The sequence below is a fragment of the Haliotis asinina genome, chromosome 10 (assembly GCF_037392515.1).
Source record: "Haliotis asinina isolate JCU_RB_2024 chromosome 10, JCU_Hal_asi_v2, whole genome shotgun sequence".
In the NCBI taxonomy this organism is placed as follows: Eukaryota; Metazoa; Mollusca; class Gastropoda; order Lepetellida; family Haliotidae; genus Haliotis; species Haliotis asinina.
In genome coordinates, this window is record NC_090289.1 from 2384156 (window position 1) to 2406187 (window position 22032).

The 22032-nt window shown below is 40.1% G+C and overlaps 2 protein-coding genes across 5 annotated transcripts in view; one reads left to right on the forward strand and one right to left on the reverse strand.

Annotated features, from left to right (window-relative positions):
• LOC137298950 (low-density lipoprotein receptor-related protein 1-like) overlaps nucleotides 1–4335 on the forward strand; it is a 158475-nt gene extending 154140 nt beyond the window's left edge. For all 3 annotated transcript variants that reach the window (XM_067831342.1, XM_067831343.1, XM_067831344.1), the window contains one exon: nucleotides 319–4335. In XM_067831342.1, the coding sequence (XP_067687443.1) occupies nucleotides 319–492 (174 nt within the window). In that variant the 3' untranslated portion in view covers nucleotides 493–4335. The remainder of the gene's footprint in view (nucleotides 1–318) is intronic.
• Nucleotides 4336–5273: 938 nt separating this feature from the next.
• The window catches only part of LOC137299060 (uncharacterized), a 32243-nt gene continuing 15484 nt past the window's right edge, over nucleotides 5274–22032 (reverse strand). The window contains exons 2-12 of one of the 2 annotated variants that reach the window (XM_067831545.1): nucleotides 20196–20334; nucleotides 19819–19978; nucleotides 18497–18801; nucleotides 17897–17973; nucleotides 16589–16677; nucleotides 14755–14906; nucleotides 13681–13803; nucleotides 11489–11625; nucleotides 10978–11084; nucleotides 9861–10015; nucleotides 5274–8854 (exon numbers count right to left, since the gene is read on the reverse strand). In XM_067831545.1, coding sequence (XP_067687646.1) covers nucleotides 8827–8854; nucleotides 9861–10015; nucleotides 10978–11084; nucleotides 11489–11625; nucleotides 13681–13803; nucleotides 14755–14906; nucleotides 16589–16677; nucleotides 17897–17973; nucleotides 18497–18801; nucleotides 19819–19978; nucleotides 20196–20334 — 1472 coding nt within the window. In that variant the 3' untranslated portion in view covers nucleotides 5274–8826. Of the gene's footprint in view, nucleotides 8855–9860; nucleotides 10016–10977; nucleotides 11085–11488; nucleotides 11626–13680; nucleotides 13846–14754; nucleotides 14907–16588; nucleotides 16678–17896; nucleotides 17974–18496; nucleotides 18802–19818; nucleotides 19979–20195; nucleotides 20335–22032 lie in introns of both variants that reach the window. The other variant, XM_067831544.1, reaches the window with a different exon arrangement.

Below are 22032 nucleotides of genomic sequence, written 5' to 3' on the forward strand. Positions count from 1 at the left end.
TGTTCCCATTGTTCTTTGATGTCATGTTTCAATTTTATTTTTTGCAAAACAAAGGAAAGGACTCCCATTTCACACTATTCTTAATGGTATGGTGAAGTTCTAATGTGCTAAGAATGCAATCTTTGTGTCCAAAAGTTTTAGGGCTGTTGATTTATAGGTAAGACTTTCAGACCTAGGTGAATTCGAATTGTCACATTTTTGGTTTATCCTGTGTAGGATTAACAATAAGATATATTGTAATGTTAGGGGAATTCAATAGTCACTATATATGCATTTTTGTTCACAGTTATTTTGACTGATGATATTATACTGTTTCAGTCTACAAACTTTGCAAATCCAATGTACGACGTGTATAACACAAGTGAGAGCATGCAGATGTTGCTCAACCAGGAGCTGGTGCATGACAGTGAGGAGAACCAGCTGTTAGAGGAGGGGTCAAATGTGCGCTACTTCGGAACAGGTGATAACGCAACGAAACCGGCCAAAGCATGATGAAGGATTTGTTGAGGGAGTGGCAATTCCTGGAACCAGACTAGAGTTACAATCAAGACATGACTTGCCAAAGTGCTCATATATACACATATATAAATATATATATATCTATATATATTTATTCAAAAGACAACAGTGAAGGTCATGTGACCTTGACATGATCTTTCAGGGTCAAGGTGACAGTGTCTGTGACCTCTTGAGATGTGATAGATGCAGTGAAGCGCTAACAGGGAGTATATACAACTGTGATCATTGACTTTGTATCTATGGTTGTGATGAAACTGCTTCAGATCAAAAGGTCAAGGTCACATGGTTGACCTTAGAGGTCAAAGTTTGGATACTGCTGCTACTTGTTCCAGTAATGGAATTGACTAATTCTATGATTTATTTTATATGGACATAACCTTATTATTTACAAATTCAGCTACAGCAGTTTATGATTATCTTGAGGATCTGCAATTGTTAAAACATTTAACAAAACTATTTTTATAACTTTTATATCACTGTTAGATCACGAAGGTAGTGTTTTGGTGGGACAGAGGTGTGTACACAACAGGTCATGGTAGGCCACAGCAAATTACCAGTTGTCCCCTCTAATGTATTAGTCAGGTCATCAGGTGTTGATTTTAAGATTGATTACATACTAGGTTTTCCGTTGTTTTTAATTACTAGATCGTCTTATGTGTTACTAGATGATTTATTGTAATTATAAGGTCAGATGTATTAATTACTTGGCCATCAGATGTTTACTTACTCTGTCATGTTTTAATAGATAGGTCAGCTGTTTTGATTACCTGGTTATCTGATATTTTGATTACTCGATTATCAGATGTTTTAATTACTGATTTTCAGATGTTTTAGTTACATGATAATCAAATGTTTTAGTTACAAGCTCGTTAGATGTTTTAACTACTTACTGGCCAGACATTTAGCTAAATTGTTATGAGACATTTTAATCAGAAGTTGACAGATAACATTTAATCCAGGTTCCTCGCCAAATGTTTTCATGCTCTTTCAGACAGTAGTGATGAGAGAGTTTACCTACACTAGTTGCTAGGGAATACTGAGGAAAGTCTTGCAAGGATGTTTGAGGATGAAAGACTCCTCATATTTTTGTACATTTAGGGGAACAGCTTGCAGAAACATCCCATGAGAGGAAGAGGTCAACCTTCAAGACAGACAAGGTCAAATTCCCAAGGCTATCGACATGTGCTCTCATCTCTGAGCGTTTAAGTTATTCATGTTTTGATCTGAAATGCATTGTTTGCTATATACAGTAATTGTACAATATAACAGTAATTTCTTGTAAATACTACTTTTTAGGCAAGTCATGTTGTATTAAGTACAATCTTATAGTTGCTAGAAAAAGTTCTTAGTACAAAGATGCAGTTGTTTCAGACTTTGCAAACAGTTGTTTTTCATGGACAGTGTGGACTGTTAAATGCGAGTCTGCCGTATGTGTTAATGTTGCCGAAAGCTTTAATCTAATCACACAGTGTTCTGTCTTCCTATCTCTCTGATGCAGCAGGTGTATCGTAATAACTGTTTCTTTAAGTGTATGGAATCTGTGTCCTACTTCAGGTATCACAAAGATGTTTTCTCATCTATTTTTGTACATTGGATTGTATATAAATAGAATATGTCCGACAAGATTAACCATTCATTACTAGAATTGACTGAAGGAAAAGGACAATATTTTTGGTTTGAATGCTGAGATTATGATAAAACTTTCAGTTTGTTCGATACACATGAAATTTATGTAAAGGCTTACAGGTGATTGTGTAGTTAATCTGAGATTCATTTACCATAGATTATATCCTGAAGATTTGGTTGTAATTAGTGCCGCGTTTTGTAGCTGAATACCTGGACTTGTGGCAGTCCATCTCACCGTGGAATTTCTGCAGTTTTTCTGTGGAGTTTCCCCAGTGTTTCCATTTGGAGTTTCCACGGAGCACTCTGAGGCAGTGAAGCATATCATGTGTTTGTGTACCTTGTTTTATTGTTGCATATTATGTATAGATTTATCTGTAAATATTGTATGTGTACATAGCAGTATCACTCTTTCATTCATGGTGACGTGTATGTGTTTGCAGAGTCGACTGCCATTAGTATGTCACTTGTACCCATCTTTCCTTCTTCCTAAGGGTGCTATGAGGGAGGCAGGTAGGCAAGTGGTTAAAGCCAAATGCTGCGTTCAGTTCCCGACATAAGTACAATGTATGAAGCCCTTCCGTGACACTGCTGAAATAGCGGTAAAGGCGGTGTTTAACCACATCACTTGCTAACCCATTAGTGAGGTGTTTTCACAGGTTAACAAGAGGAGGGGCACACTGAAGTGGAAACCCTTAGGCAACTTGTAGACATCTTCATATGTTTAACTGTTTAATGAAATCCTCACGAGATCTAAAGTCATTACTCTAATTTGTAAAACAACTGATTGCAGTGGAAGGATGATGTCATTGATTGTGCAATATTGGAATGAAATGACTTCATTCGTTCATTCAAAGTAGACATCATTTCCGCGTAGTTTCCGTTCAAGTCAGACGTGCTTAGAATTTGAACCTTAGGAACAATCACGTGCCCTGGATGCAGTTCCGAGCACCAGTGGCATTGCTAGTCCAACAGTTGATGCAAGTCACAGCTAGCTTCAGTTGTTGTAAATGGTAGAAGCATTGGTGGTGCAAAAGCTGCACATGTAAGTTGAACATATTTGATGTAGCAAGAATGAAAGTGTGATGCTCCCAAATGTCAGAACATTATGTTGTACATACAAAGGTCTTGTACTTTACTAATGATTGTTATCATCAATTTCATTTGCCATCATGCATTGTCAAATCTTTTCCATATATATAAATATATATATGTACTCTGTGACAAAGTAATCCTATACGAGTCCTGTATTTGCAGCGTTTGTCAACATTCCATCAGCCATTTTATACTTTGTTAGTTGTATTTTATATCATTGTCTTATGTTTAGTTGAAGATCTTGGTACCTCACTGTTATTGCCATAAGTTGAAAGAAAAATCAAATATTGACATTTTAGCTGCTCATGCTGCAAGTTAGTTTTCTTTACCACAACAAATTAATAAAGTGCTTGTCGTCATATAGGGCAAAACTGAGAATGTTAACATTGACTGGGTGTACAGTTGTTCAGGGTTTAATGTCAGGGACAGAATGGAATGAAGTTTGCAGGCTCTGAAGAACAGTTTGATCTGACTGATGTCCGGTAGTCAAGCTGTGCAAACATTGCCTACTTACACTGAAGGCCCCAGTTCTCGATAGGCTGTAGCTGGCCAAAACAGCTAAGACAAAATTTACAGTCCACCATTTGCATTTGACTATTGAATATGGATTAGTTGTATCTGACAATTTATTAGTTTGTTGTGGATTTTGTTTAGTCTGGTTTTGTGTTTGGTGCAGTGACTGACTAGTTCACAAAATAATGCAGCTATGTTTCTGACTATGCTTGAAATGTTGTCCATGCTTCTTGGCTATTTAAGTTCAACATGGTAATGAGGTGCGTTCATTGGGTCGTCATGGTTGCTGCTCACATTCTGCATAATACAACATCACTTCCAGCAAGAATCAAATGGACTCCTACTTTCAAGCATGGTCATGTATCAGTTTAAAAGGCTAATTTTGAGGTTATGTTGCTATGTTTTACTGAGAGTTCCTATTGTCCTATATGTGTAGATTTGTCCAGAACTCAGACTGTATTGATAATGGTTGAAATCAGTATTGCCATTTTTGAGAAATGGTCTCTTATTGTTATGCAAGAACTACTACTGTCAGATCTTCCTATATCAGTGATGGTGATTAAAACAGTGATATACTATCAGAAAGTGTTCCATCACTTCCAGATACTTCAAGTTTACTAGAGAGTCGGTGCCTGCTTGGGTGTGTAGACACTGTTGATTTGTGTCACCCAACACATGGCGATAACTTCACCATTATGATCAATGAATCATTTCATACCCTGGCTCCTACAGGAAGGAACCAGTGATGACTGAAATTACATGTCACATCTCACATGACAAGCTGCAGCCATGCAGCTCTCTATTCTCTACAGTGCATACAAAGAAAGCAATAATTGAATTTGCTCAGCATAATACCCATGTCTTTTACTGGGCAGTGGGGTAGTCTAGTGGTTAAAGCTTTCGCTCGTCATGCCAAAAGCCCAGGTTATACAATGTGTGAAGCCCATTTCTGGTGTCCCCAGCCGTGATAATGCTGGAATACTGCTGAAAGTGACCAAAACCGACTCGTCTTCATTAGTGATAGAAGTGTCCCAGTTATACATCGGGCAACAATTTGCTGTGCAGACTTGCTTCCCTTGGCCAGTGATCAATGTTCTTGGGTTTGAATCCTGGTGCACCCTGTTGTTTCTATGCTTGCCTGCATCATACCCACAGTCATGGGCAACTTCCTACATTACTTCAGTCTCTCCTGCCACATTAGGCAGACAAGCCTTGGTAAAACTGAAGTGCTAGCAAGTCTTTATTGGATAGTGTATCCTTACAGCATAGTCGTGTAGAGACCTGACCTCTATACTTGCACTAGTAGGGTCTCTCGGCTGGAGTGTTTTGGCCTCTGTATCACCTAACTTGAGTGTATTGGGGTCTGTTTCACCAGGCCAGAGTGTATTGCCTCAGTATCACCAGGCAAGAGTGTGTTGGCCTCTGTATCACCAGGCCAGAATGTGTTGGCCTCTGTATCATGGCATCTCGCTGGAACCACCCAGCTCAGGACGTACCATATTCCATACAACAGAAGCTTTGAACAAAATGACATTTATTCCTTTACAGAGCAAGAAAGGAGACACATTTAATATTATCAACACAGAATTAGTTCATGGACAGGTTCTTTAAAGAAATAGTTCACAGAATATAAACATTGGTAACCAAGATTCTCTTAACAACAATATAGTTTAGAAACCAAGTAAACAAACATCTTTACAGATATCAGCTACCCCTGCAACTATTCCTCCACAGGCAGAACCTATCCATATAGAATCGGCAAGGGTCCAGTCAGTGGCCATATACTGATCCAAATTATTGCTGGTAAGTCATGTACAACATACAATATCATGCAGACATTACTTAAAGATGCAATTCATATGCAGAAAGGTTCAGCTTCATGAAAATGTGCAATGGAGCTGACTGATTATGAGAGTACATGTACAAGCATATTAATCGCAGGACAAAACTGAGACAAAGATAATGAAGTTGCTCTCTGCAACATATCAGAAAAGACAAAATAAACAAAATTTCTATGCACTTTTTGCTTGTAAAATAACCACTGTTGCATGCACAACATCCCTTCATACTGGATACTAGCTATGACTTAAAGTCTGCAGTTTTTCTACATTACATTTCATGAGAATAAGATTGTTCAAACTATTTGACAGAAGTGAAAGTTCTAAATAACAAGTTATGTCTATTGAGATGCAAGATATACCTAAACAAGAGTCCTAACTCAGTTTTGATCCACTGGTTGATGTTCACCGAGGCATATCAAAGCACTGACATAAAAACAATCAGATGAGCTAAAAAGACACCAAACCTTTCAGATCAAAATTACAAGCAACCAAAACCTGAAAACTTGGATCAATAGGTGCTTGTCAGTTGACATCCAACCCTTGCTACTGATGGTGTACATGTTGTTACTGATGATGTGATGCCACTGACTGTACCCTGGTGTGTCAACACATAGAAAACCATCTACTGAACTAATCCAATCTTGTCATAGTCATTAATAACTCCAAGCACTTGTATTTTATGTATGTACATAATCAAGCTTGTTACAGGCAGAACGCACACAGCAAAATATGTGCACGACAACATCTGTCATGAGAGTCTTGCCAGATTGGCATCGTCAAGAACATATTAACATAGACTGTACAGAGTAACTGATTAATAAAACACTTGCAGACAAACAAATGTCACCCTTGTACGCAGCGCACACTTTCCATCAAACTTCTGAGGAGCTGTAGCAAGCAGGCTCCTCGTCGTCATGAAACAGAAACAGATTTGAGAATACATACAACAGGCTACGCCCAAGTGTTCAATCTGCTATCACACAGACTGACCTCAATCTCAACAGCATGCTGGAATCCATGACAACGCTCAAGATTTTATGACTTATACTGAATGGGTTACCTTAGCATTTCGAATCAAGTGCATTATAATTTTGGTTTCAACAAAAAAAAATGAATATATTGCCAATGCAATTTCTTGTATTAGGTTTTAATGTTTGCTAAGATCATTGCTCAAGTCACTCGAGATATGCTACCCGAAAACTTGCAGTACGTCATAAATAACAGAGTTCCATCATACACCAGTGCAACAACAATTCAGGACTGAATGTGGAACGGCAGCATCGCTAAATGAATGAAGCTCCGACACTTACAACTACAGGAAAGAGACGACCCTGGACCTCATGGATTTCAGGGACACCTCTCACAAACATAATGGCACCATCTTAACACCTTGTTCAGACAATATATGGCAATGAATCATCAACAAAGAACAGTAGTATTCAAGCTGGCTGCAACAATATAGTTCATTGAAGGAGTCGGAGGTGGTTGTTACCACAGGTTACATCCCTTTAGCAGCTCCTGGATCACATACTTCATGAACTACTTTGATATATTTGTATATATATATATATATATATACTGGATGCTTGCTTTGTGATTGTATTAATTTTCTTCTACAAACTGTGTTGACATTTGAAGCGAAAATTGTAGAAGAACGTAGTGACATGCGCAACAAATCAATTGTGATTCCCAATCAATATGCAAACATATTTCTGAGATGGACATCAAGTCATCAAGCCCACATGATATTTCTCCAGGTCACTGTAGTCCATGCACCAAGCTCAAAAGTTGTTTCTCCAGATCACTGTAGTCCAAGCACCAAGCCCCTAGGTGTTTCTTCAGGTCAAAGTACTCCATGAACTAAGGCCACAAGGTGTTTCTCCAAATGACTGCAGTCCATGCACCAAGCCCACATGATATTTCTCAAAATGACTGCAGTCCATGCACCAAGCCCACATGATGTTTCTCCAAATGACTGCAGTCCATGCACCAAGCCCACATGATGTTTCTCCAAATGACTGCAGTCCATGCACCAAGCCCACATGATGTTTCTCCAAATGACTGCAGTCCATGCACCAAGCCCACATGTTTCTCCAAATGACTGCAGTCCATGCACCAAGCCCACATGATGTTTCTCCAAATGACTGCAGTCCATGCACCAAGCCCACATGATGTTTCTCCAAATGACTGCAGTCCATGCACCAAGCCCACATGATGTTTCTCCAAATGACTGCAGTCCATGCACCAAGCCCACATGATGTTTCTCCAAATGACTGCAGTCCATGCACCAAGCCCACATGTTTCTCCAAATGACTGCAGTCCATGCACCAAGCCCACATGATGTTTCTCCAAATGACTGCAGTCCATGCACCAAGCCCACATGATGTTTCTCCAAATGACTGCAGTCCATGCACCAAGCCCACAAGGTGTTTCTCCAGGTAAATGCAGTCCAGTGAGACATTGCTTTGAGGGTCCTGTTTGTTGTTATTGATTCCTAAGCCCTCGACAATGAACTAGCAATTTCCTTATCACAGACGTACACACCATTTCAAACACACATGCCAACACAGCTCATATTTATGAACATCCATACTGACATAGCTTCAGGTAATTTGAAAGAAAAGTCAGAGCTCTGAGAAATGAAGCTTGCAAAATCATATGAAAACTATTTCAGCAACACTTTTCCAAGACAGGCTACCTAAAAACCTCTAAAGGTGGACACACAGGCCTGACACTCCTCAGCAGTAGAGTACAAGCAGGGGTAGTGAAGCTGCTGAAATAGTTCTCCCACTCGTTTTCAAAACTTTCCAACAAGAATCTTCTGGTTGTGTTGTCCAGTCCCAGGATTCTTGCTGTCAACACACTGTCTGTCATGAATCAGTTTAGAAGGAGCAACAAGATCAGGTCCTTCAAGCAGATGATGACTGAAAGTACATGTTGCACCTAGGCACATTACAACTTACAGCAGAGATTGAAGGGAGACCACAATTAGCAATGACTCCTTCATCAGAAATGTCGTGTATTTAGTTCTTGTTAACAAACATGTGGTTTCATTACAATATTAAAACACAAAAAACACAATCATTCTGACATTGACAGAAAGACGAATCTGACAAGTAACTTATTGTTGTGCCCTCCCCATGTTACATGACTGTCAGTGAGGGCACAACAGTAGACGATGATGTGGATCAATGATGACATACTGCCAATCTCTGTACAACTGCAGAAGCCACAATCACAAGACATCATCTGAATTTTGTTTCCTGTCAAAACAAAAAGAGAATTTAAGTACACAAACAGTTCATGTACATTCAAGGCTTCATCAACAAACAAACTTGTTCACTCTCTTGCATATATAAACTATACTCAAAGCCAAAAATTACTGACACACAAACACCAAACAGAATCAAAGTTAAATCTTTATTGCCATGACTGAAATGTTATTGCAAGGAAAGACATACGTTTCAAGGTAACAAGAGTCCACAAGAACACCTCTACTTTGAGATGGTTATTTAGGAACAGTGTGTACAACCCTACATCAAATCACAATAGCTCTCTTACCTGATACTGAAGCCAAAGGGACAGTCATTTTATCTTACAGTCTGTCTATCATTCATAACTGCACAGGTACCCCCTCCACAGCGACACATTGTCCATACTGATACCCTGTCCATACTTACACCCTGTTAATACACACACCCTGCCCACACAGACACCCTATCCACACTTATCCCATGTCAATATTTTCAAAAAAATGAAAACACACACATTGTCCATACAGACACACTGACAATACACACACACTGTCCACACAGACACCCTGTTAAATACATACATCCTGTCCCTGCACACACCCTCTCCCTGCACACACCCTCTCAATGCATGCACCCTGTTAACACACATATCCTGTCCTTACACACACACACTCTCAATACATGCACCCTGTTAACACACACATCCTGTCCTTACACACACCCTCTCAATACATGCACCCTGTTAACACACACATCCTGTCCTTACACACACCCTTTCAATACATGCACCCTGTTAATACACACATCCTGTCCATACTCACTCCCTCTCAATAGATGCACCCTGTTAATACACACATCCTGTCCATACTCACAACCTCTCAATAGATGCAACCAGTTAATACACACACCCTGTCCATACACACACCCTGCCAATACATGCACCCTGTTAATACACACACTCTGTCCATACACACACTCTGCCAATATACCTCCCCACACCCCACCCTGATTCTACCTATTGTTGTCCTTATTAAAGAAGGACGCCAGCTCCTTCTTCTCCAGTTTCCTCCGAGCCAAGGCTCGTATCCGGCTGCGTGGCAGGGGAGACGATGTCGGAGGGGCGTGGTGTGATTTCTTGATCCTCTCATCCATATCCTGTGACTCATGTTTCTGAAATAGAAAACAACATGTCTACAAATATGACTTCTTCAACATTATCTGCCACACTGTTGGATATTAATAAAACATGTAAGGTATCAGAGTACCTTTTGATCATGAGTATAAAGCACATTTTAAAAGGATCCACACTGTGTAGAATGGGGTGTGCATTATTCACACCATATAATGTGATGTCTTTATTCACGTAAGCAGTCAATACCATGACAACAGAACACTGGAAATACCTTGACAACAAAATAGAAGTAAAATACACAACATAATCAAGTAATTACACTATCTGGTTCAAGAGGAGTAAATTTTATATTTGGTCTAACATTTTTAATCTATTCCATTAATCTTATTTCAAATTAAATCACTTGCTAACGTTTTAGCAAACACAATTACAGGATTACTCAAGAAGTTTCAACACAAGGAAATATCTAACGTAGTTTATTAGCTGTATCAACTGACAGGCACAATATTGTTTCAAATGTCCAATATAATTATCATCTGACAGCAGTCTAAGATATACATCTTGAGAAAGCTGCATCAAATTTGGTTGGAGATATTTTTGATGGGTTTTAGTAGAACAGCAGGAAATGTGTGCACTGCTGGTTGCTATTTCTAGCTTAGTTTAGATTCAATACAAACGGTAATGCAAATCTCAGCACATTAAACAATGCCAAGTGGAGAAGAGGACATGATTCAAATGGTAAATTCGGTGACAAGTGACGTTTTGTCTAAAATGTCATCTTTTAATGACTGAGTTTGCTAACATGTGTTCGCAGATACCTGAATTTGTTGAAAAAGGATACAATGTAGGTTGTTTTGGTGCATAAACTTTGAAATGTTTTTGCTAGGCAAATACTGAATACTGAGGGGTGCATGTTATACAAGGGTATACACTATAGTACTTCGCATGAATGTTTAGTAGGGATTTTTGAACAGTGTTAAGTGATACAATCAGGACGTACCTTCCCATGTACATGACAGACAATGTCATGGAGGGGCAGAAATATGCCATGATCCTTCCGACAATAAAAATAGCGTTTCCCGTCTAAAGAGCCATCATGTCGTCCTACTGTAAACAGAAATCGAAACTTTATGTACAAACATGCAATGTTTATATGCCTAGGAGAGTCGTCCCACTATTTCACTAAATGAAGTGGGCGAGTGACTATGGTTTTATGCCGGATTTAGTGATATTCCACCAATATCACGCTGGGGAACACCAGTAATGGGAATCGAACCCGGGTCTTCAGCATGATGAACGAACACTTCAACCACTAGGCTACCTCACTGCCCAGTGAAGTGAATGAATGGATCTGCTCTCTGCAGGGTATTTCTATCAGTGACAAATAATATGATAGGGGTCAGAAGGAATGGATTTCAACCATTGTAGTCTGGCATTCAATGGCATGATCCCTGTAGTAGTACGTGAATGTTGTGAACGCTACACACCACAGACACAAGGAGAATATTTACCTGGAGCATCAAGTTCCAAGCCTACAAATATCATGTTGGGCTGTCCAATTTTGTCCAGATGTCCAACATAGCGGATATATCCTGTACGGTCCCCCTTGATGACCACATGGTCGTCCACCTGCACTTGCACACGCCCACTGCAACAACAGAGCAGTTGCCATGGTTACAACTAGTCTGGTAATGTAAACATTTGATGTAGGCAGATACAGGCAACCATTTACAGAGACGGTTACTGACCATGACTAGGTTGTGTTGCCTTCAACAGATGTGGAAGTTGCTGTGTCAACTTTGACAAAAATGTCAAGAAGATTGAACTTCATAAACTTTTTAATACTTGCAGCAATGTCCAACACAGACACTCGTCAACCATGTGCTCTTTCACCAGGTTGGCATTTCTCGCTCGTGCATTTGTGAGCCATGGAAGACAAATAACTCTTATGTCACTCATTAGAAGTCAACCACTAGTGAAATCTACAAGATGTAGTCACTTCCCACAAGTATTGTGGCATGTTAATGGCAAAATACCACGGCCCACTTGCACAAAACGATCATAGAGCTACAGTTATTGTAAATCCTCCTTAGGTTTCGGCTACAATCGCCATCCACTTGCACAAAGTGATTGTAGACTAATATCACTGTAAGTTACAATCAAAACCAATTGCAAGGAGTGAAGATAATCGTAGTCAGTAGCAAAATGGCTGCCAAGTTGGTGTCAATTTCACGCAAATAATGAGCTTTACATTTGAGAATTACTTTACTATTGCATAAAACTGTATGATTCACCTTAACACTTAAACAACACGGAGAATGCAAAATTGATTTAACGTCAGAAATATCGTGTTTGCAATAGTAAACAAAGTCATTATCAAGTCGATATCATAGAGTACAATTCTAACCTGATTCAGTGTTGGAAAAGTATGAACACCATACCTTTCTAATAAACAAGGAAAGGATAGTAACAAAAGGTGTATGCATGCAATCTGCAGTGGCCATGATCTTTTCAATAGCTCAAGGGCAGCTAATCTTAGTTTTTACACAAGATGGGAGTGGTTTCCCTTGGCTTATGCCGTTTGCATAAATTCTGCCCTGCCTAAATACAATGTATGTCATGTTGTGACATCGCAGACCTCCACACACAATTGTTTTCGCTCATGTTCGCGTCAATGATTTTGTCATTGATTTTATCAATAAACAGTCTACAGTTAGATAACGTACAAAATTATGTTTCTTTCTAATTCTTAAGGCTAAAATTGAATCTGACGAGAGACAAGAGTTTTTATCTATGCACTTTAAACATAATACAAGCATTCTTCAAAGAGGAAAATACACTTGATGAGACATATGAAATGTGAGTAAAAAGTTTTTTTTCACAAAAAGAAAAAAACAATTATCAATGAAATAGCGTAACGTAATTAACATACTGGAAATAAGTATTTAACAACACACTAAACACACGGAATAATATCAATTTCATATTTCCCTGTCATGCATTTTACACAACACTCCCACAGTCAGGTCACTCTTTCATATCTTCATAAACCCATTACTTGTGGGATATATTTGGGATTTTACTCCAAATAACACTGACCAGTTGCCAAACTATGTTACACGGACAGCCATTGACAAATCATGGTAGATTCAGGTGTTATAGCATAAGGAAATTTGTTTATATGTTATCTTTAAAGGTTCATGATTATTAGGCCAATAACTCAAGGCCCAAATTTGTTAATGTATTTGTTTGCATTTCAGTATTTTCATAAAACATGGTAATTCTGTTGTTGCAACATCATTTTCTTCAAAGATTTGTGAGTTTGGGGGTTTTTTTTGTTTTGTTTTCATGAAAATTCTGCAAGGTGCGATTAAGGAAGGAATGTCAGTTCTGTGGAGCAACCAGTTTCATGTTTTATTTGCGCTGCATGCTATGCGAGTTTTAGTTTAAGACAAGTAGAGTTTAAGCAATTTCTATCTCCAACGTTGAAGAGTTCGATCTTAAGATCGTCTTGTGCAAATGGATTAGGGCAATTGTATGGTGATTGCAAAGTTGATTGTAGGGGACTAAGACTGATTGTAACTAAGATTGCTCTGTGCACTATAGCCCCGGAACACAGACTGGGCACTGGAGTCAATATTGACATCTCTGCAGAAAGCTGTAATGAACACTTGTGGCTAAGATGAAGGTGACATCTGTTTACCTGATGGGGAACTTCTGTAGGTGCTCGCTGAGACTGTGAGACAAGGCAGTGTTGTCCTCCCCTCCCATCGCTTCTTCACATGCTGTACATTTGCAGCCAAACAGAGGCTCCGGGAACATCAAGCTGGTCAAAGCAATCTTCCGATGAATTCGGGGCTTACTTAATCTGTGGGGGGATTTACGTATTTCAATAGTCAGTGCTCCCAATCGGTTTCATACCATTGAATAAATTGCATGTAATCAATATCTTTATGAATTTCATACATTCTAAAGTTTGCAGTTTCTTTATTTCCTCAGTTCCAAGTCAACTTGTGGGAGTTATTAAGCCAGTGAGTAAACCATTTTAATAAACTGCTTAATGTTATCATTAAACACAAACACATCTGAATCAAACCAAATACTTGTTTGAATCAAACCAAATACTTGTTTGAATACAACATCAGTTCCGCAGTTTCCTTTTTAAATGTTTCACTGCTGCTTTTCCCTCAAACATAGTTACCTCCCCTTCTAGATGCACTGTTGGGGTGAGTGAGTTTAGTTTTACACCACCTTCAGCAATATTCTAGCAATATTACAGTGGGGGACACCCGACTTCACATATTGTACCCATGTAGGGAATTGAACCCGGGTCTTCTAATGCCATGACCACAATGTTACCTCACACCCCCCTACAATGTTGGAACCCCATGGAACATAGTTAGTTCACTATCCAAGGTCTCCTTGTCACTACTGTGACCAGTATTTTGTTACTTTTCATAAGCATAAAATTGAAAAACAACATTAGAGTCATGTTTAATAAACATATACCATTACTGAATTACCTTAGGCAATTGCAGACAAAATTTGAAATGCATGAATTTCTGACAAAATTAGCAATAAATCCCCATACGATCACTGACCTTTTACAGAGGTAGATTCAGTTAGAATATGAATGTAATGTTTGGGAAGAGTGACATTTTTAATGTCTGACGCTGAGTTTACATTTCATCCAAACTTCATTTGTAAAGTGGAAAGAGGCATAAACAAACTACAAGAATGATTTGGTACAATCTCAACAAGTCTGTGTCTGCCGCACCCATTGAGCACGTAGTTGCTGCGTTGTCCTCCCACAGTCTGCAGGACGTAGTCTGTGAAGGACTTCTCCTCAAGTGAGCTGGATGACTGACTTCCCTCCCCATCCTCATCCTGGACAAAGGTGTTCACACACTCTCGGGCCAGATGGTTCATCTACAATAACACAGACATCATCAATACCTGCCACCAGACACATCTACAATAACACATACACCATCAATACATGCCACCAGACACATCTTCATGAACACAGACATCATCAATACCTGCCACCAGACACATCTACAATAACACAGACATCATCAATACCTGCCACCAGACACATCTACAATAACACAGACATCATCAATACCTGCCACCAGACACATCTTCATGAACACAGACATCATCAATACCTGCCACCAGAGACATCTTCATGAACAGACACCATCAATACCTGCCACCAGACACATCTACAATAACGCAGACATCATCAATACCTGCCACCAGACACATCTACAATAACACAGACACCATCAATACCTGCCACCAGACACATCTTCATGAACACAGACATCATAAACACTTGTCTGTACACATCTTTGCACCTTGAGCGTGTACCAGTGGGTGGATGATGGCATGATGAAAACATTCATTACTACTATGTTTTATAGGTCCATTTACTATTTTCACTGGCTTCCTATTCTAGCAGTAAACATGTTTTCTGCTCAGATCACCAATGTGCGATACTTAGCGGTTCTTTACATCCCTGACCAGAAACTAGGAAGAGGCCGAAGTCTGTGAATGATAAAAATTTTGGAAAGCAACGAATATTGGTAGGTTTTTACCAACTTGGACAAATGAGAATTAGTTCTCATCCTTTCCAACAGGATTCCTCTTTCTTACACTTTATAACATTAATTCCTCATTATGCCACGAGAACAGGAGATGCCTCATTAAGTCAGTGGCGGACGACTGTTTGTCACCAAGCTAACGAGTAGTAATGCACCTGATGGATCAGGCAGTTGATAGATGCAGATGTTAGAGGAGGAGTCTCTTCATCTAAAAACAACAAACATTCATATGATAAGAAACTGCTTGTATTTATTTTCTTCAGTCGATAACCTAAGTACCGCAAGAATAGGAAACGCCAGTATACAAACTGAAAATAGTATACAGCAGAGGGTTCAGGTGCTCCTGGCACAGTCAGGATGGTCAGACTCATCTCTACACACACCCCTGACAGCTGGTGGGACTTCTCCCAGGAAATGTTGCCTCGTATAACCCATCAAGAACTTTAGGTAGAACATGTAGACTCCCCAACACAGCCTTCTGCATCACCCAGTGTAAGAACCTAGTGGAGAACTCATGCACTCTCCTGATCTGGAGGTACCAAACCATGGGCACCAAGAACAATGGACAGCCTGACAACAGTGTACTTGGGATGCAAGCGAGAGATTTCGAAGGCGAGATCTGTATATTTAACATGATTTTTGTTGTCAAAATGGACAGAAAATTCAATGATGTAAATATACTTATTGTGTCCATATAAAAGGACAAGATCAGGTGTGTTGGCTTAGTCTTCTGAGGCTGTATGTTGGCCTGTTCCACAGAAACATTTCCCATGATGCCTTCTACATGTTCAGGGTCATGCTATAGATATTATAGACATAAATACCATAGATACCTTGGAAATAACACCACAGGCATGGTGAAGGTCACAGTAGAAGCAATGAGCCATGCTATCATGTCTTTTCAGATATGCTGTTGGTGAAAAGGAAGGGCAAAATCGACATTTAATTATTATCTTCATTAACACAGAAACTGCTGAAACGACTTTAGTACTAAATACTGACCTCAAGTTCCTTTAATCTTCCTTTCAGTATTTCTATCTCTTTTCTGGCAGAGCCAAGTTCTTCTGCTAATTTTGAATTGAGCTTCACTGCTGAAACAAAAATATTGCATGTTGATATTCTTCAGTCTGAATATTTGGGTATAACTTTAAAGCTCTAGATGTCCTGCAGACACTGGTACATGTACTAAACACAGGAAATGTAGAAACATGCCAGTTACAGAGTCTTAAGGCCTGACTGTGGACATGTTTCAGGATCTTCAGGACAATTCATGACATTTAGTCTTGAAATACGTAGTCATGAAAAGCCAAGCAACCCAAGTTGGATATCAAAGAGCAACATCTGTATTATCTAGGAATGTGCAATGTGCCTGGGTGAAGGTGCAACATTTCTAAACAGGAAGGAAAGTGCAAGAAGTAGATGTAAACATGATCATCAGCCTATCTTGACATCTCTAAGGGGATGTAAACATGATCATCAGCCTATCTTGACATCTCTAAGGGGATGTAAACATGATCATCAGCCTATCTTGACATCTCTAAGGGGATGTAAACATGATCATCAGCCTATCTTGACATCTCTAAGGGGATGTAAACATGATCATCAGCCTATCTTGATATCTCTAAGTGGATGTAAACATGATCATCAGCCTATCTTGACATCTCTAAGGGGATGTAAACATGATCATCAGCCTATCTTGACATCTCTAAGGGGATGTAAACATGATCATCAGCCTATCTTGACATCTCTAAGTGGATGTAAACATGATCATCAGCCTATCTTGACATCTCTAAGGGGATGTAAACATGATCATCAGCCTATCTTGACATCTCTAAGGGGATGTAAACATGATCATCAGCCTATCTTGACATCTCTAAGGGGATGTAAACATGATCATCAGCCTATCTTGACATCTCTAAGTGGATGTAAACATGATCATCAGCCTATCTTGACATCTCTAAGGGGATGTAAACATGATCATCAGCCTATCTTGACATCTCTAAGTGGATGTAAACATGATCATCAGCCTATCTTGACATCTCTAAGGGGATGTAAACATGATCATCAGCCTATCTTGACATCTCTAAGGGGATGTAAACATGATCATCAGCCTATCTTGACATCTCTAAGTGGATGTAAACATGATCATCAGCCTATCTTGACATCTCTAAGGGGATGTAAACATGATCATCAGCCTATCTTGACATCTCTAAGGGGATGTAAACTGCAGCATATTTCACCCTTGAGCTACCTGTCATCCTTGTGTGGCATACACAGGCTGTGGTATATTCAAACTACAGATTTCCTTACTTTCAATGAACTGTTCTTCAATGGTAGAGTCAGTGTTTTGTAGCAACGAGCACTGGGATTCTTTTGATGCCTTCGGACTGAAAGAAACATTATTTCAAAGGTAAAACACAGAGATCTTTTCTGTTGTACTTAATGAATTTAGTTGATATCACAAAATGCAAAATTGCATAGGTTGTGCAATGATGTGCAAGGACAAAACTCTCTAACTGAGCTGTCTCTAATAAAAAGGTTTCATCTTCTGTAATAATACTAAAACATTTCGTTCAGATTAACTATCAAGTAACAACAGAATAGGGCGTTTCTTAATTTCTTTTAGGAAGTCTATTAGCCATCAGTTAATCCTCAAGCAACATCTTCACAACATTGACCAACATTATTTCACTTGGTCCAGTCCAACCATCATGACTGATGTTCAGTGACCAATGTTCAAAGGTTGGAACCCTGTATTACTCAATTCTTTATATCTCAGTTGCATAGATCAATGGCTGTGATGTATATCACTGGATCACAGATTACTGTAATATTGCTGAAAAATTGCTCAGAGTGGGATTTAACAACAAAAGAAAAAAATAAGCCTAGCCCCAAATTTTCCACACCAACCTTATCTTCTTGATACCATCCTCAGGCTCAGAAATGATTTCTGGAAGAGAGTTTTTCCTATCTGACGGAATATTGGAATCACTGGAGTCAGTAGCTACTCCTTCTGGTGGACTGTGGATCAGTGCCTGTGTCATGATTCCGTTCACTGGCCGATGTCCAACACGTGGTGATCCTCGACGGCGACTCTCTCTGTGCGTAGAAGGGGAGTGGAGGTGGCCCTTGAAGCTGTACGTCTGCTCCAGTTTGGGGGAGTTGCTGAGTGTGCTAGAGCACTGGCTGCATCGAGAACATGGCCGCGACCGCTCCTGGAGACATGGTCAACACAGTCAACACTCATCACAGTACACACTATACATTTGTTCAAGTTATGTGAACGGGTGCTTGCTCCTAAGAACTGGGTGTTGTTGTCTGGCATTATCTCAATGCAAATGTAACCTGGCAAATATGATTTATATACAGCTCATTTAAAAAACCTCCAGGAGACCTTTCTCATCATTACACTAACACAAGCATATGTGACACTTTTTGTCTGTGACTTATACCCTGCCTGTTTGTGACGCACCTGAGTATAAACCGCAACTCTACATGTATGTGACTGTGACCCTACCTGTGTATGACTGCAACTCTATGTGTATACACCATCTGTATGTGACAGTGACTCTAAAGGTGTATGACTGCAACTCTATGTGTATGCACAATCTGTATGTGACAGTGAATCTAAAGGTGTATGACTGCAACTCTATGTGTATGCACAATCTGTATGTGACAGTGAATCTAAAGGTGTATGACTGCAACTCTATGTGTATGCACAATCTGTGTGAACGTGACACACGTGTATGACTACAGCTCTATGTGTATGTGCCATCCGTATGTGACTGTGACTCTACCTGTGTAGACCGAGACTCTATACGTATGTGACTAAGACGCCATCAGTCTGTGACCATGACCCACTTGTATGTGACCATGACCTTAACTGTATGTGACCATGACCTTAACTGTATGTGATCATGACCCACCTGCGTGTGACCATGACCTTACCTGTATGTGACCATGACCTTACCTGTATGTGACCATGACCTTAACTGTATGTGATCATGACCCACCTGCGTGTGACCATGAACTTACCTGTATGTGACCATGACCTTACCTGTATGTGACCATGACCTGACCTGTATGTGACCATGACCTGACCTGTATGTGACCAGGACCTTACCTGTATGTGACCAGGACCCACCTGTATGTGACCAGGACATTAACTGTATGTGACCATGACCTTACCTGCGTGTGACCAGGACCTTACCTGCGTGTGACCAGGACCTTACCTGCGCGTGACCACACTGGTCATGGAGCAGAGACTTGTCAGTATAGGCAGAGAAAGCTGGCTGAGTGGGACTTGTGGAATGGCTCGTTCTAAAGCTTATGGACGCAGATGATCGCAGGGCTTCATTTTCACGTTTCATCATAAATACTTTCTTCTCCAATCTGAAATAAATTTTATCGAAATATTAACACAAAACTGCAGTGCTGAGTACAGTCAATATTTTGCTCACCAAAATGTCTGAGAAGTTATGACTGACATAGGTCATTCTGCAACAGATAATTACTCAAACAGCACAGTATTACCTGACTTACACACAACGCACTTATGTCTGATTTACACGCAAAACACTAATTGCTTGATTTACAAAGATCATCTCACCGTCTCTTGGCATGGAGTAAGTTGGCCACGTCGGCACATAGTGGGACGATTCCTTTGCGAGTGCTGTTAACAACAAAGGCCACAGCTCTTGCTGCTATTTCTTTGTCTTCAACAAGTCCATTTAGCTCACTGTTGCTTCCTGTAATACACAAATACATAAATACATTTGTTTGTGGTGAACGAATCCAAAATCCAGAAATGTGTTATTTCCAGAAGAGAAGCAGTAACCTAAATTACTTTTCAAAAAGGCCGTAAATTACATTTCAAAAAGGCACACATTTCATAAGAAGCAACTGTTTAAGAAACAAAATGTGGCCATGTTTGCTACTGATTAAAGCATCAAATTATATGAGGCTGTCAAATGACACGAAGGAGCAGGGCTGAAATCATGTACACAGGTCATTTTCACATTATACCACAATGGTGGATCATTAGCAACACTAGCCCCTTGTATACCACACTGGTGGATCATTAGCAACGTTAGCACCTTGCATACCACACTGGTGCATCAATAGCAACACTAGCACCTTGCATACCACACTAGTGCATCATTAGCAACACCAGCACCTTGTATACCACACTGGTGCATCAATAGCAACACCAGCACCTTGTATACCACACTGGTGGATCAATAGCAACACTAGCACCTTGTATACTACACTGGTGCATCAATAGCAACACTAGCACCTTGTATACTACACTGGTGCATCACTAGCAATACCAGCACCTTGCATAACACACTGGTGGATCATTAGCAACACCAGCATCTTGCATGCCACACTGGTGGATCAATAGCAACACTAGCACCTTGTATACCACACTGGTGCATCAATAGCAACACTAGCACCTTGTATACCACACTGGTGCATCAACAGCAACACTAGCACCTTGCACAACACACTGGTGGATCAATAGCAACACTAGCACCTTGCATGCCACACTGGTGCATCAATAGCAACACTAGCTCCTTGTATACCACACTGGTGCATCAACAGCAACACTAGCACCTTGCATAACACACTGGTGGATCATCAGCAATACTAGCACCTTGTATACCACACTGGTGCATCAACAGCAACACTAGCACCTTGCATAACACACTGGTGGATCAACAGCAACAATAGCACCTTCCATACCACACTGGTGCATCAACAACAACACTAGCTCCTTGAATACCACACTGGTGCATCAATAGCAACACTAGCACCTTGCATAACACACTGGTGGATCATTAGCAATACCAACACCTTGCATGCCACACTGGTGGATCATTAGCAACACCAGCATCTTGCATGCCACACTGGTGCATCAATAGCAACACCAGCACCTTGTATCCCACACTGGTGCATAAATAGCAACACTAGCACCTTGCATACCACACTGGTGCATCAATAGCAACACTAGCACCTTGCATACCACACTGGTGGATCATTAGCAACAATTGCACCTTGTATACCACACTGGTGCATCATTAGCAACACTAGCACCTTGCATACCACACTGGTGCATCAACAGCAACACTAGCACCTTGTATACCACACTGGTGCATCATTAGCAACACTAGCACCTTGCATAACACACTGGTGGATCATTAGCAACAATTGCACCTTGCATACCACACTGGTGCATCAACAGCAACACCAACACCTTGTATACCACACTGGTGCATCAATAGCAACACCAGCACCTTGCATACCACACTGGTGCATCATTAGCAACACTAGCACCTTGTATACCACACTGGTGGATCAATAGCAACACTAGCACCTTGTATACCACACAGGTACATCAACAGCAACACTAGCACCTTCCATACCACACTGGTGCATCAATAGCA